The sequence below is a fragment of the Eptesicus fuscus genome, chromosome 21 (assembly GCF_027574615.1).
Source record: "Eptesicus fuscus isolate TK198812 chromosome 21, DD_ASM_mEF_20220401, whole genome shotgun sequence".
NCBI classification, from domain to species: domain Eukaryota; kingdom Metazoa; phylum Chordata; class Mammalia; order Chiroptera; family Vespertilionidae; genus Eptesicus; species Eptesicus fuscus.
In genome coordinates this window covers 24,693,578-24,706,989 of record NC_072493.1, presented here as the reverse complement: position 1 = coordinate 24,706,989, position 13,412 = coordinate 24,693,578, and the positions used below count along the sequence as shown (strand labels likewise).

The 13,412-nt window shown below is 48.8% G+C and overlaps 1 protein-coding gene across 5 annotated transcripts in view; it reads right to left on the bottom strand.

The window, feature by feature from the left end:
- The window catches only part of FBXO31 (F-box protein 31), a 42,382-nt gene that overhangs the window by 11,708 nt on the left and 17,262 nt on the right, over positions 1 to 13,412 (bottom strand). For 2 of the 5 annotated variants that reach the window (XR_008554919.1, XM_054710417.1), the window contains exons 3-7: positions 9,216 to 9,302; positions 4,601 to 4,705; positions 3,567 to 3,643; positions 1,326 to 1,493; positions 686 to 760 (exon numbers count right to left, since the gene is read on the bottom strand). Coding sequence is in view for 4 of the 5 variants with exons in the window: in XM_054710417.1 (XP_054566392.1) it covers positions 686 to 760; positions 1,326 to 1,493; positions 3,567 to 3,643; positions 4,601 to 4,705; positions 9,216 to 9,302 (512 nt within the window). In the remaining variant the exon portion in view is untranslated. The remainder of the gene's footprint in view (positions 1 to 685; positions 761 to 1,325; positions 1,494 to 3,566; positions 3,644 to 4,600; positions 4,706 to 9,215; positions 9,303 to 13,412) is intronic. The other 3 variants (XM_028142926.2, XM_054710418.1, XM_008139735.3) reach the window with 3 other exon arrangements.

Here is a 13,412-nt window from a genome sequence, read left to right as displayed (position 1 = left end):
TCTCGGGATGAAGGAGAATTGCCTACTGAAAACCATTTCCTCTTGGTCATTCATTCTGAGGGTTGGTGGGTGTGTGGTCTGTGAGAACAGGGGCCCCTACCCAAGCTCCAATTCCTCCTCCCACCCTGCGGGAATATGAGGAAGGCCATCTGTAAGGGTGCTGTGGGACCTTGGGAGCCTGGCCAGCTTCTCAGCCAAGGAAGCCGCCAAAAAGAAACTGTTTTCGGATGTGAACCTGGATCGAATAGCTGGCACTTTCATCTCGCACAGCTTGTGCGTGTGTGTAAGCATGCCCACCCAGCATGGCCCATTTGCTTTGTTTTCTGTGCTCTATATAATCCTGTACTGTGAAAGCCTGTGTTGCAGTAATTTTACTGGCCTGCACGTAAGTCCTAATAAGCTCATGTCTTTCACAGCCAGTCCTCCAGGTTATTTTTTGGGAACTGGCAAGCAATACACTGAGATTTCCTTGGACCTCGGCTCTTTGCATAGCAGCGGGGGAACAAAAACGTATGCTTGTACACAAGTCCATATGAGGCCGTTTCTGACAAAGGGTCAGGCACACTTTCTGCAGCAACAATGTGAGGATGAACCAAGGGAGAGGGCACTCTTGGTGGCATGCTGATGATGCCAAACCATTCAACCTCACGTCTGCTCCTTGTGCACAGAAGGAGCGCAGGCTCACCTCTTGTCTCCCACCAGACATCCTGTGGTGCTCCGTCTGGTTGCACTTGGTGGAGAACTCATCCTTCTTCACAATCTTGAGCATTCATGACAAAGGAGAGAGGGGAACAATAAATCAGCCGTGGCATCTCCATCAGACAATGAACCCCTCCTCGATACTGCACCCCACTCATCTACAGAAGCCCCATATGCCTACAAATCATGACCAGTCCAGAAAAGGGAGCTCAGGACTACCTGAGCACGCACTTCCTTCTCAGAGGAGCGGTGCACCAAAGAGAGAGGTGTTTGTGCTTTTCCAAGGAGATTCTTAGAGCAGGAAAAGGGGGCTATCGTTTTGAAAACAGAACAGTGAGGAATTGTGTTTGGAAAGAACAAATGGTTTTAACTGGATGCAGAACCAGTAGAGGGTTCCAACTAGTGATTCTTTGGGGAGTTACATCACAGCACTACAGCATAAATACACAGAAGGGATGGAGGTAGAGCCATTTTCTCCCATTTCCCCTGATCTGTATGGACACAGGCTTGTAGCTAGAAACACCACTGCAAACTCAGCTGGCACCAGAAGTTGGAAGAGCAGGGGAGACCTCACCCCTCGACTGCGCGTGGCTGCCATGTCTGAGAGAGCCCAAGCATACCCTCACCTGAATGTGGCCGTTGTGGGGTCCTCTGTGGCCATACATGCACTCCACTGTGGCTGACTTCCTCTCCATCAGGTGAATTCTAAACAAGGGCTTGAATCGCATTGGGTCATCCACATGAGGGTCATGGGGAGGCAGGTACATCCAGCCAATAATAAATAAGCCATCCACCTGTGGTGAGGAGAAAGGGCGCATGTCCATGTGAGGGTTACGGCGAGGCACTGAGGCAGAGGTTTCTCACCCCACAATTGTCCATGATGACCATCCCACACCTCCACACTCCAGTCCCATGGAGAACCTCAGGACCAAGAGACATCAAGATGCGCCTGACCTATGGCAATGGGACACGCACAGCCCCGCAACCAAGTGCTTGTTAACTAGAAAGTACTAGGAATTCTCTAATGTAAAGCAATGTGCTATAGTTGATAACACTGTATTGTATCACTGGAATTTGCAAGAGTAGAACATAAACGTTAGGTGATGGATATGTTAATTAACTAGATGGTGGGAAACCTTTTACAATGCATACGTATATCAAATCACCATAATGTGTGCTTTATAAATCTTATAATTTTGTCAATTATACCTCAATAAGGCTGGACAAAATTAATTTTTAAATAGAAAAAAAAGCAGTTGGATCTGAATCCAAAAAAGCCTTTTAGAGAGAACTTCCAGATCTAAAATGGGGGGAAGGGGGAGTAGGAAGTGGGGGGAGCTAAATGACATGAGAAAAAGGCAGGCGGAATAATCCAGAAAGTGTCACCCACTAGGGCCACTGACCTGAGGAAAAAATGGGAGTGCTGCTTTCAACAGGAGAGACCCATGAGGCAAAACAAACTAATGGAATGTGAAATCGTTTAGGTCCCGATTTCAATGAACCAGCTGTCAAAGGCAGTGTTGAGACAATCAGGGAACCTTCCATATTGGCTGTGTCTCAAGTAATACATACCAAGGGATTATTACTACTTTTGTAGGGTGTGATGAGAATGTGGTGGATATGTAGGAAAATACCCAGATTTAGAGATCCACACTGAAGTAAAACAGATGAAGCGACACAGGCCTGGGATTTGCTTGAAAATGCCTGAAAACAAACCACCAAAGGGCAGAGACAGAGGCCACAAACTTGGCACACGATAGATAATCGCATTGTGGTGGGCATTGGTAATGCATGCTACCGTTCCCCCTATTCATGTGTGTTTGAGACAGTGAGTGATAGAAAGCGACAGAGCTCAGATCAAAGGACGGCACAGTCCCCACACACTGTGCTCAGCACAGAGGCACCGTGTTCTCAGAGGAGGGGACAGGGACAGCCCAGGTTGGGATGACCCAGCAGACACTCCTGCTTTCCCAGAACAGCCTGGATCCACGGCTTTTAGCTCTATCGACAGAGGGGAGAAATTAATCACTTCAGTGCTAATTGGTCTGAGACAAGAGCCAGTTGCTGTTGTTCAGTCTGGGTTCCCTTTTCCCGTAATTATTCCCTGCTTTCAGAAGCCCTTTTTTTTTTTACTCTATTACTCACTGCCAGTATGAAAAACACTTATCACCGGCCTGACTAAAAGGAAAAAACTAGGCCCACGCTGGGAGCTATCTGGCTTGTCTCTGAGAGAATGTTTTAAAAGCAACACTTTTCCCCAGTGATATTAAACATAACACATGTAAATGTGTTTCTTAATGAATGTTTCCACCAAATGTGAAAAATAAAAAGCAGTATTTATCCCTGTCCAAAACCCCACCTGGTGAGCAAAATATACAGTGACAGAGTAACTAGCAAAACCAGGCAGCCCACCTGGACTGGGCTCAGCAGAGCTACACCGAGACTCCCCAAGGCCCCAGCGGCCACTGCGAGGCAGACCACTACCACTACATGATGTGCAGGCAGTCTCCTGGACGGGGCTTCTGGCACGTGCCAACAAGAGGGAAAACAGGAGCGAAACACCAGCACTCCCCAGGGGGCACCTGACTGGGTTTTACTTCGACATCAGCTACCGCGACACCCGGGCCCAGGGCTATTCAAAAGGCACCATTCAGAGCACATGCAACCTTCACTGGGAGGAGACCGCTGTTCTGCATGAAACCAGCTAGGGCCACAAAACATAACCTGATGAGAAGCTCCTGTGATTACTCTAATGTCACACATAAAGCGGCTGTCTTGCCCTCCAGTAGAAAAGGCACCACATTCCGACCATGTGGGACAGCAGTCCTGACTTCACAAGAATCCACACTCGAGGCTCTCGGACTTACCACCACATTCAGCAGTCCTCCATAGGGCCCGATATCTGGCTGCCACAATCCCAAGATGTGTCTGTATCGGTGGAGCACTATAGGAAGAGAGAGAGAGCACGTCTCACTTCAGAGGCAGCCAGTCTTCACTTTATAGTAAATCAGAGGAAAGGGCAGGAGGAGGAAGAAAGAATTATGAAGAAATTATGAAGGCTTGCAACAGAGCCTTGTAAACATGTGAATAGAAGCAAATCTTACCTACCAAAGTTTCTAAAGAATTCTAAAAATAAAACTGTCTTTAAAAAGCATAATAAAACAGCCCGCTGGGGTGGTTCAGTGGTTAAGCATTGACCTATGAACCAGGAGGTCACGGTTTGATTCCCGGTCAGGGCACATGTCCAGGATGTAGGCTTCATCCCTAGTAGGAGGCATGCAGGAGGCAGCTGACAGATGATTCTCTCTCATAATTGATATATACCTCTCCCTTCCTCTCTCTGAAATCAATTAAAAAACACACACACATATACCTCTCTATATATACCTCTCCCTTCCTCTCTCCGATATCAATAAAAAAAAACCCACATATTTAAAGGGGTGAGCTTTTAAAAAACAAGAATAAAACAGACAATTAGGTCCTTCTGAAATCCAGCCCCTATGCGAGCAGCTCCAGGGACAGAGAACTGCTGTCTTGTAAGACACAGACTGGGCGCCTTTCTGAAGTTATGAGCATCCCATCAGGTTACACAACTGAGGAAGCACAGGATTCTTTAAAAGGTGGGGACAGAGTTCAACATGTCATGGGACTGTATATTAAGAATTAAGTTGGGTCACCTCACTTTTTTAAAAAATGGCACCTCCCCACCTTATTTAAAAAACAATGCAGATATTGACTGAAGACAACTGGAGAGAAGGAATCCCAGTGCCAACCGGAAATCCCACTACACAGAGATGACCAGCTGCATTAAACAGTTTGGAAAATGCCCTTCACTTCAATTTCCTTTGCACATGTACTTGTGGAGTGAATGAATGAATGAATGAATGGGCAACCAACTTACACAAGTCCCCGACTGCCAGATGTAGGATCTGGGGTCTCTGTGCAGACAGTGTGTGGTGATTAATTCCATGTGTCACTTGACTGGGCCACGTTATTCTGGATGTGTCTGTGAGGTTGTTTTGGATGAGATTAACATTTAAATCGGTGGATGGAATAAAGCAGACTGCTCTCCCCAATGTGGTGGGCCTCATCCAATCAGGTGAAGGCCTCAATACAGAAGGCTGACTCTCCCACCAGTAAAAGGAAACTCCTCCTGCCTTGCTGCAAGAGCAGAGACATGCTTTTTCTAATTTCGAATTCTAAATATGGGCTCTTCCTGACGAGAATAAGAGGCTAACCCTCCTGTGAATAAAGAGAATTTCCTCCTGCCTGACCGCCTTGAGCTGGATTTTGGTTAAAAGTGACCTGTCCATCTCCACCCTGTGGTGAGTGATATTCCCTGTACCTACTAAAGCAATCTGGAGCACTGCCAGAATTCTAGGTCAGAACCTCAAAACTCAGAACCCTCTGGTTAAAGTTATTTTTAAGTTCAAAATGCGCTTCGACAGTCATCATCAATTTGCACACAAGAACGTGTTAAATATGTCAGTCATAAGGACAACACATCCCCCCCATGATGCTTCCAACTTCTTACAGACAGGAATTATCAAGAATATCAGGCAACGACATATGGCCTGATATTGAGGAAAATAAGTGACACAGCAAAAGCAGCTAATCTGAGGCCACAAAGCTCTAACAGAACTTGCAGCCTCAGATGATACTGACTTGCTTCTCTCCAGGACAGCATCTTGTACTCAAGACTGCTGATCCTCTCTAGTCCAACAGAACCAAGGCCCGGATGGTTTTAAGAGACCAGGAGAACTCAATAGGTCCAGGAACAGAGCAGGGTCCCAAGGACCTCATAAGCCAGTCATCACAGCAGACTTCTCTGGAAAGTCTGGCTAACGGTAGAAAGAAATCCTGAGCTGCACTCCGTTCGAACATGCTAGGAGCCCTGGAACACCGAGCACCTGGGCACTGTAAAGTTTGAAGGTGGGGTTGAAATGACCTTTCTTCTTTCACACGTTAACTTTCTCCTGGAGGTAACTGACCACGCACAGGTCAAATATGTCCACAGAGAAATGGAACTAATGCAAGTTTTCTATAATGACTGCTGTATTTTTATATCTCAGACCTTAGAGAAGACAGCAGTCTCCAGTTAGACCAGCCTCTTGTAAGCTGTCAGCCACCGGCAGCTGGAGGGCATCACTTTAGTCGCTACAGTCCAGAGGCTCTGGAAGTCCTCTCCCTGAAGGGTGGTGGCACAGCCTCACAAGCTACAGGAAACTTCTGACCACCCCTTGGGAACAAAGAGAACACCCCCACACAACTCCAGGCACTTCCTAAGTCTCGACCACCAAGCCTCCTTCCCAAAGGTGGGTCAGAATTCCATTTTTGGTCTCAGATATAAGCTCCAGACAGATTGTTGTTCTAAGAGAATCCAGTGGCAAATGTATAACATAATGAGCCTGTAAGTGCTTGTCCATTTGTATTTAAAAGCCCATGCCAGGCCATTCCCGTCAGCACAGCTGTGGCAACTGATGGATTGCTCTCATCAATAAGCGCTATGTGGCATTCTCTCCCCAGGCCTAGAGAAGGCACCTTGGCTCACCCACTGCTATGCAGGGAGGGCGGGTTAGTCTAGGACAAAATGTTCTAGAGAGGCTACTTCTAAGAGGGTTTGGAAAAGAACAGAATTCATGCCTTCAGACTTGGCCCGCCCTACCCCTTTGCTATCCAGCCCCAGCCACGCCCCCAGCTCCTCCTGACTGTTCACACACCAGACTGCTTACACACACTCCTGACTGCTCACACATATCCCTGTCTGCTCACACACACTCCTGACTGCTTACACACCTGACTGCTCACACACACCCCTGACTGCTCACACACACTCCTGACTGCTCGCACACACTCCTGACTGCTCACACACACTCCTGACTGCTCACACATATCCTTGTCTGCTCACACACACACACACACACACACACACACACACACACCCTGACTGCTCACACACACCCGACTGCTCACACACACCCGACTGCTCACACACACTCCTGACTGCTCACACATATTCTTGTCTGCTCACACATACCCTGACTGCTCACACACACTCCTGCTGACTGCTCACACACACTGACTGCTTACACACCTGACTGCTCACACACACTCCTGACTGCTCGCACACACTCCTGACTGCTCGCACACACTCCTGACTGCTCATATCCTTGTCTGCTCATACACACACACACACCCTGACTGCTCACACACACTCCTGCTGACTGCTCATACATACTCCTGACTGCTTATACACCTGACTGCTCACACACACCCGACTGCTCACACACACTCCTGACTGCTCACACACACTCCTGACTGCTCACACACACTCCTGACTGCTCACACACACCCCTGACTGCTCACACATATCCTTGCCTGCTCACACACACACACACCCTGACTGCTTACACACACCCGACTGCTCACACACACTCCTGACTGCTCACACACACTCCTGACTGCTTACACACCTGACTGCTCACACACACCCGACTGCTCACACACACCCGACTGCTCACACACACTCCTGACTGCTCACACATATCCTTCTCTGCTCACACATATCCTGACTGCTCACACACACTCCTACTGACTGCTCATACACACTCCTGACTGCTCACACATATCCTTCTCTGCTCACACACACATCCTGACTGCTCACACACACTCCTGGCTGCTTACATACCTGACTGCTCACACAAACCCCTAACGGCTCACACACACTCCTGACTGCTCACACACACTCCTGACTGCTCACACACACTCCTGACTGCTCACACATATCCTTGTCTGCTCACACACACACACACACACACACACACCCTGACTGCTCACACACACCCGACTGCTCACACACACTCCTGACTGCTCACACACATCTGACTGCTCACACACACTCCTGACTGCTCACGCATATCTTTGCCTGCTCACACATACCCTGACTGCTCACACACACTCCTATTGTCTGTTCATACACACTCCTGACTGCTCACACACATTCCTGGCTGCTTACATACCTGACGGCTCACACACACCCCTAATGGCTCACACACACTCCTGACTGCTCACACACACTGACTGCTCACACACACTCCTGACTGCTCACACACACACACACACACACACACACACACACCCTGACTGCTCACACACACTCCTGACTGCTCACACACACTCCTGACTGCTCACACACACTCCTGAGTGCTCACACACACTCCTACATGTCCCCTTGCCATTGGTCTTTACTCAAGCAATTCAGCTCTGGGCCTGATTACACCTACACTGTGGATAGTGTTCACAGTAATGTGCAGTGCTCAGACACCACCCCAAAGCTTGCTGATCAGTCCTGGCATCTTCACCTCCCCTGGAGTAAGTAAAATGGGACCAGCAAGCACTTTAGCTACATGTCCAGAGCCTGGCAGTGGTTAGGAGAAATTCCATACATGACGCTATTCCTTGTGGTCTGAGTAGGTTTTGTTAGACATTGTACACTTAAAAGATTTAGAAATGGGTTTAGTCCACACAGGCGATACTGACACAGGGCACACTCGCAGGGCTGAGGGAGTAAGCAGCAGGGTGACTCTGTACTTCTACAAACGTAAACACTGCTTTCAGCACATGCAGATAGTTTTAGTGTTTTTCTTGACACTAAAGTTCATGCTCTCCATCTCAACTCAACCTAATAACAAGTGGAGATAGCCTTAGTCGCTATGGACTATGGCTTAGGAGAACTTCCAGAGCCCAAGTAATGCCAATCAAGATGAATCAGGTTCTGCCCTAGCTGGTTTGGCTCAGTGGATACAGCGTCGACCAGTGGACTGAAGAGGGGCCCAGGTTCGATTCCAGTCAAGGGCACATACCTCAGTTACAGGCTTGATCCCCAGTCCAGGCATGTGTGGGAGGTAACCAATCAATGTGTGTCTCTCTCATCGATGTTTCTCTCTCTGTCTCTCCCCCTGCATTCCACTCTCTCTAAAAATCAATGGAAAAATATCCTCAGGTGAGAATTAACAATAACAACAAAAGAGGAATCGGATTCTAAATAATGAACTGTTTCTACATACTTTTGTCCATTTTCAGTCTCAGATATAAGTTCCAGATAGATATATATAGGTACATGTTTATGTAATTTTTTCAAATTCACGTATGCTGTCCAAATGTGATCAACTAAAGAAGCCTAGAAGTAAACCACTTACATTTCATTTCATTTCTACTCTAGCTGTCCTCTCAGTCTCAATAAATGTGCATCAACAGAGTGATCACGCTGATACTACCTCAAAAACAAAAGATGCCACAGAAACCTGGCCCATATGTACAGCAGCCCCAGGCTGGTGTGCTCCTGGTCAAGGCTGAGCCACAGAGAACGCTGCGGAAAGGTGAAAAGACAGCAAAAGCCAAGGAGGTCAGCTCGCTGTTAGGACCAAAGCATCTGCGTGCTGTGAGTTCGAGGTCCCTCTCCATGCAGCTTCTGGCCGTGCTCCCCCGCCACAGCCAAAGTAGCAGGAGGTACATACGGCAGGTGTACACATCTCTGTACTCCATGTGCTCGTAATCGGGAAGAATTTTCATGAAACGGCCCGACTTCACACGAGGGTTTATACCTGAACGATACAGCAGGGAAAGGGCTAAGGATGGTTCCACTTCCATGATGTTATTAACAGTTTTCATATGACTCAACACCTGCTCCCTCACCACCATCCTACTCAACCCCCGGTACCTTAGGAGGCCAGCACTTGACAAAAATGAGAGGTCTGCCTACAAAGAAAACGTTGTGATATGTTCCTTTTAATCTATGGATTCACACCAGAAACTCATGATGGTGACAGGCTTGGGACACTCTTCATGCTCACGCTCCTCCCTCTCCTGTCATGGGTCAATGGACCTCACTGCGGTGGGAAAGCAGAGGACGCAGCTTGTGGACATTTGGAGTGACTGTTTAGGGAACCCTTGTGCCCCAACTAAGATATTCAGCTTGTACAGTGTATGCCCAGCGCTTTCCTTTGCTTGTGTCTGTTTGGTTTTGGACTGCGGATGACATCTGCCAGCTCCCAACTCAGAGCCTTCGCTTCGGAGTCAAGGCTGGCTCACTCTTCCACCTATGCCAGGGGCTAAGGTTAACTTTCTTCCACCACCTGTTCCAGAAGCTAAGTAATTTTCTTCTGGATAAGGCCTTCAAAGCAAACTCACAAAAACATGCTCCTGCACTGTGAAACCTGCTTTGGCTGGTGGCAAATTAAACACGTTGGGATACTAAATGAAGATAATATGAATCATTCTCTGGATTTCCCGACCATTTTCAAAGAGTCAAGAATCAGCAGTCCGCCGAAACCGGTTTGGCTCAGTGGATAGAGCGTCGGTCTGTGGACTGAAAGGTCCCAGGTTCGATTCCGGTCAAGGGCATGTACATTGGTTGCGGGCACATCCCCGGTGGGGGGTGTGCAGGAGGCAGCTGGTCGATGTTTCTCTCTCATTGATGTTTCTAGCTCTCTATCCCTCTCCTTTCCTCTCTGGAAAATGAATAAAATATATTAAAAAAAAAAAAAAGAATCAGCAGTCAAGGGGGTGGGAGCAAGGTGCAGGGGGGTTAATGGGGAAGAAAGGAGATATCTGTAACACTTTCAACAATAAAAAAATTTTTTAAAGCATCAGTCCTAGCCGGTTTGGCTCAGTGGATAGAGCGTTGGCCTGTGGATCAAAGGGTCCCAGGATGGCTTCCAGTTAAGGGCAGGTACCTTGGTTGCAGGTTTCTCCCCAGCCCAGGCCTTGGTCAGGGCACGTGCAGGAGGCAACCAATCAATGTGCTTCTCTCACATCGATATTTCTCTCTGTCTTTCCCTCTCTTCCACTCTAAAAAATCAATGAGAAAATATCCTCCGGTGAGGATTTAAAAAAATAAAAGAATCAGCAGGCAAAAGAAATCTCCAGATGTCCCTCTCTGTCCACCCAGGCCCCACGTGCATGTGTGCTTGTTGACCTCACCATGGCCCTTGTCCGCTCTCTGCTGCCCACTCCTGACTTACCCCTGGCCACACCATCTCCTGCTCCCCAGCAGTCACTTCCCACCTATAGAGAAGACTGTTCCTTAACATGACCACTGTCTGTCCTGCAAGCTGAACCTGAGCCAGAATGAAGGTTGCTTTCTGCAAACCCCCTTAGAGACTGTTTGATCATAAATGATGTTCATTCAGTCCAGCCGGTGTGGCTCAGTGGTTGAGCATCAACCCAGGAACCAGGAGGTCATGGTTTGATTCCTGGTCAGGGCACATCTCGAATACCGGACTCAATCCCCAGTAGGGGGTGTCCAGGAGGCAGCCAATCAATGATTCTCTCTTATCATTGATGTTTCTAAGTCATTCTCCCTCTGCCTTCCTCTCTGAATCAACAAAAACATTTTAAAAAAATAACGATGTTCATTCAGATATAAATAAGCACCCTCCCTTGCCTTTTGCTATGAGCTGGTTCCTGGAACAGGTTGTGGTCCTGACCTGGAAGGGCACGGAAGTAATTTCCCGCACCTGGTAGCATTCACGTACTAGTATGTGACCATCTCCCCTCGACCCCATGTATTTCTTCGGTGCCTGTCAAGCGGTGGGAGGCTCCCTTTCATCTTGCCGCTGCCCATGACGGGCCTTGTCTGTGAGTTTCCCCTAATAAACCCCTTTAATTACCAGACTGGAGTGGCCAGACTCCTTCTTCCTTCCTTTCCCTGCTCTCGCTTACGGAGGTAGATTTTCCATCTCGGAGCTTTTCCCTGGATCTTCATGTGCAAACACCACCAGCCTGCCCCCCATGCCCAGGTGTCCCCTCTATATAGGACAGCCACCAGCAGGGCCCAGCCAACCCCTCCCCCACCCTGAGACGAGCTCGGTGGGGGCCTTATTCACCAGGTGTGCTGTCCTCTGGGTGTCACAGCCCGAATGCCCAGCAGACGTGAGCACCTGGCCCCTCCAGGACACTACTTGAGACTCACAACTCTTAAAGAGGCAACAGTCTTCATGCTGCTTTAAGACACTATCATCACATGGCCCAGGAAACTCACAAAGCGGTTCCCAAGGACAAGCACGTGTCCTGTTAGAAACTCATAAAAGCCAGTGGGCATCCACAAGAGCCAGGAAAGCTTTCTTGTGTGTATGTACAGACTGGTGCAGGGAGTACTTGGTTTTGACTCTAACACCAATGCCAACAGCAAGAGTGAATTCCTCCAACTCTATGGTCTGGCTAGATTTAAGACACTGAGCTCTGGATAAAACACTGAGAAATCGAGGGAGGAGCCAGGACTATGTGGGCTCCCATAGAATAAAGGGTGGGAGGGGAGCAGGGGAGCAGGGGAGCAACCAGCTTCCTGCCTCTGAAACTCTGGGCTTTGGAGGAATCACAGACATCGTTCTTGCTGATAAGATGAGAGGACAGGAAGGGTTATACTTCCACGAGACTCACTTCCTCTGGAGAGACGCCCAGCTTCTGGGGTTGGTGGGATGTGAAGCAGAGGCAAGAGGAGAAACCAAAATGTGAAAGTGCACGGGGATAGAGGAGCAGGGAGAAAGGTCTTGAGCAGAACAGCCTTGCAGTGGGGCCGGGGGCTGGGACAGCAACTCAGGAGGCAGTAGCCGGCGTGAAAATGGTGGCTGGGGGCAAGGGTGAAGCCCGAGGTCCACAGGAGGGAGGAGGAGGGGGTGCTAGGAGTTGGCAGAACTGGAGCTGATGTGTGGCAAGGCAGACAACAGCCTTTCCAAGTTTCCAAGTCTCTCTGAGGCAGGTGAGAGGGGACAACAACTTGGAGGTCAAGGCTGAACCACCAAGAATTGTGCCTGGAAGAGGAAGCCTCATGAAGAACTTAGAGCCTTTTGATAGGAAATCACCTGAAGTGTGAGCAAATTCTAACACAGAAAGACTAACCAATCCAACACTCCCAAATGGCCATGGGATCACAGTGTGGAGAGTCTGATGGGATGAGGAAGCGATGAGACGTTGAAATCAGCCCAGATATAGAGACTGACACCGCCTGGGTCTTCCCACAGTCAGCCGCTCTGCACAAGTGCCAGCTCTACCTGTGCGGGGAGTGCAGCCACGTGAAGGAGGAGTATCTCAGAAGGGGACTCTGAGAGGAACAAATCCACGGAAAAGATGGGATTCAGAGCGTGGCCCCAACTAGCCCCCAGACCTTGCAAGAAAGCTTGGAGCACCCAGATGTTTCCTTGGAGAAGCGTGGCCCTCAGTTCCTGGGTAAGGTACTTGGTAAGCAGACATCACCTGGTCTGCTTTCAATGGTGAACTGAGTAGAAAGTTCAGGAGAATGTGAAACCCAAAATTTTCTAAGATGGTTTTAAGATGAACACTTAAAACCCTTTTCAGAATGGTCAACAGGTCAACTTTAGCCAAAGAGAACTGGGTCACAATTATCTTTCTTACTCTGTTCTTTAATCCCCAGCTCTGGGTGCTAAAATAATCCATGCCACACCCCAACTGGGTGATGCGTGAGCATGCTGCTTCCTGTGCCTCCGCTGCTCCTGGGCCACCTCGGTGTTAACAGGAGCCTTCACAGCCTCCTATAACGGGGCCCAGGGAAAAGGCCTGCTGGGAGGATACTTGGGGCTGGGGAAGCTTGGAGCACTCAGGGAGTGTTGCTGACGACTGTGGAAAGTAAAGGAAACTGAAGGGAAGACTGAACTGAGGGGCTGGAGCCCAGTGCCAGGCTGGAGGGAAGAACTGGC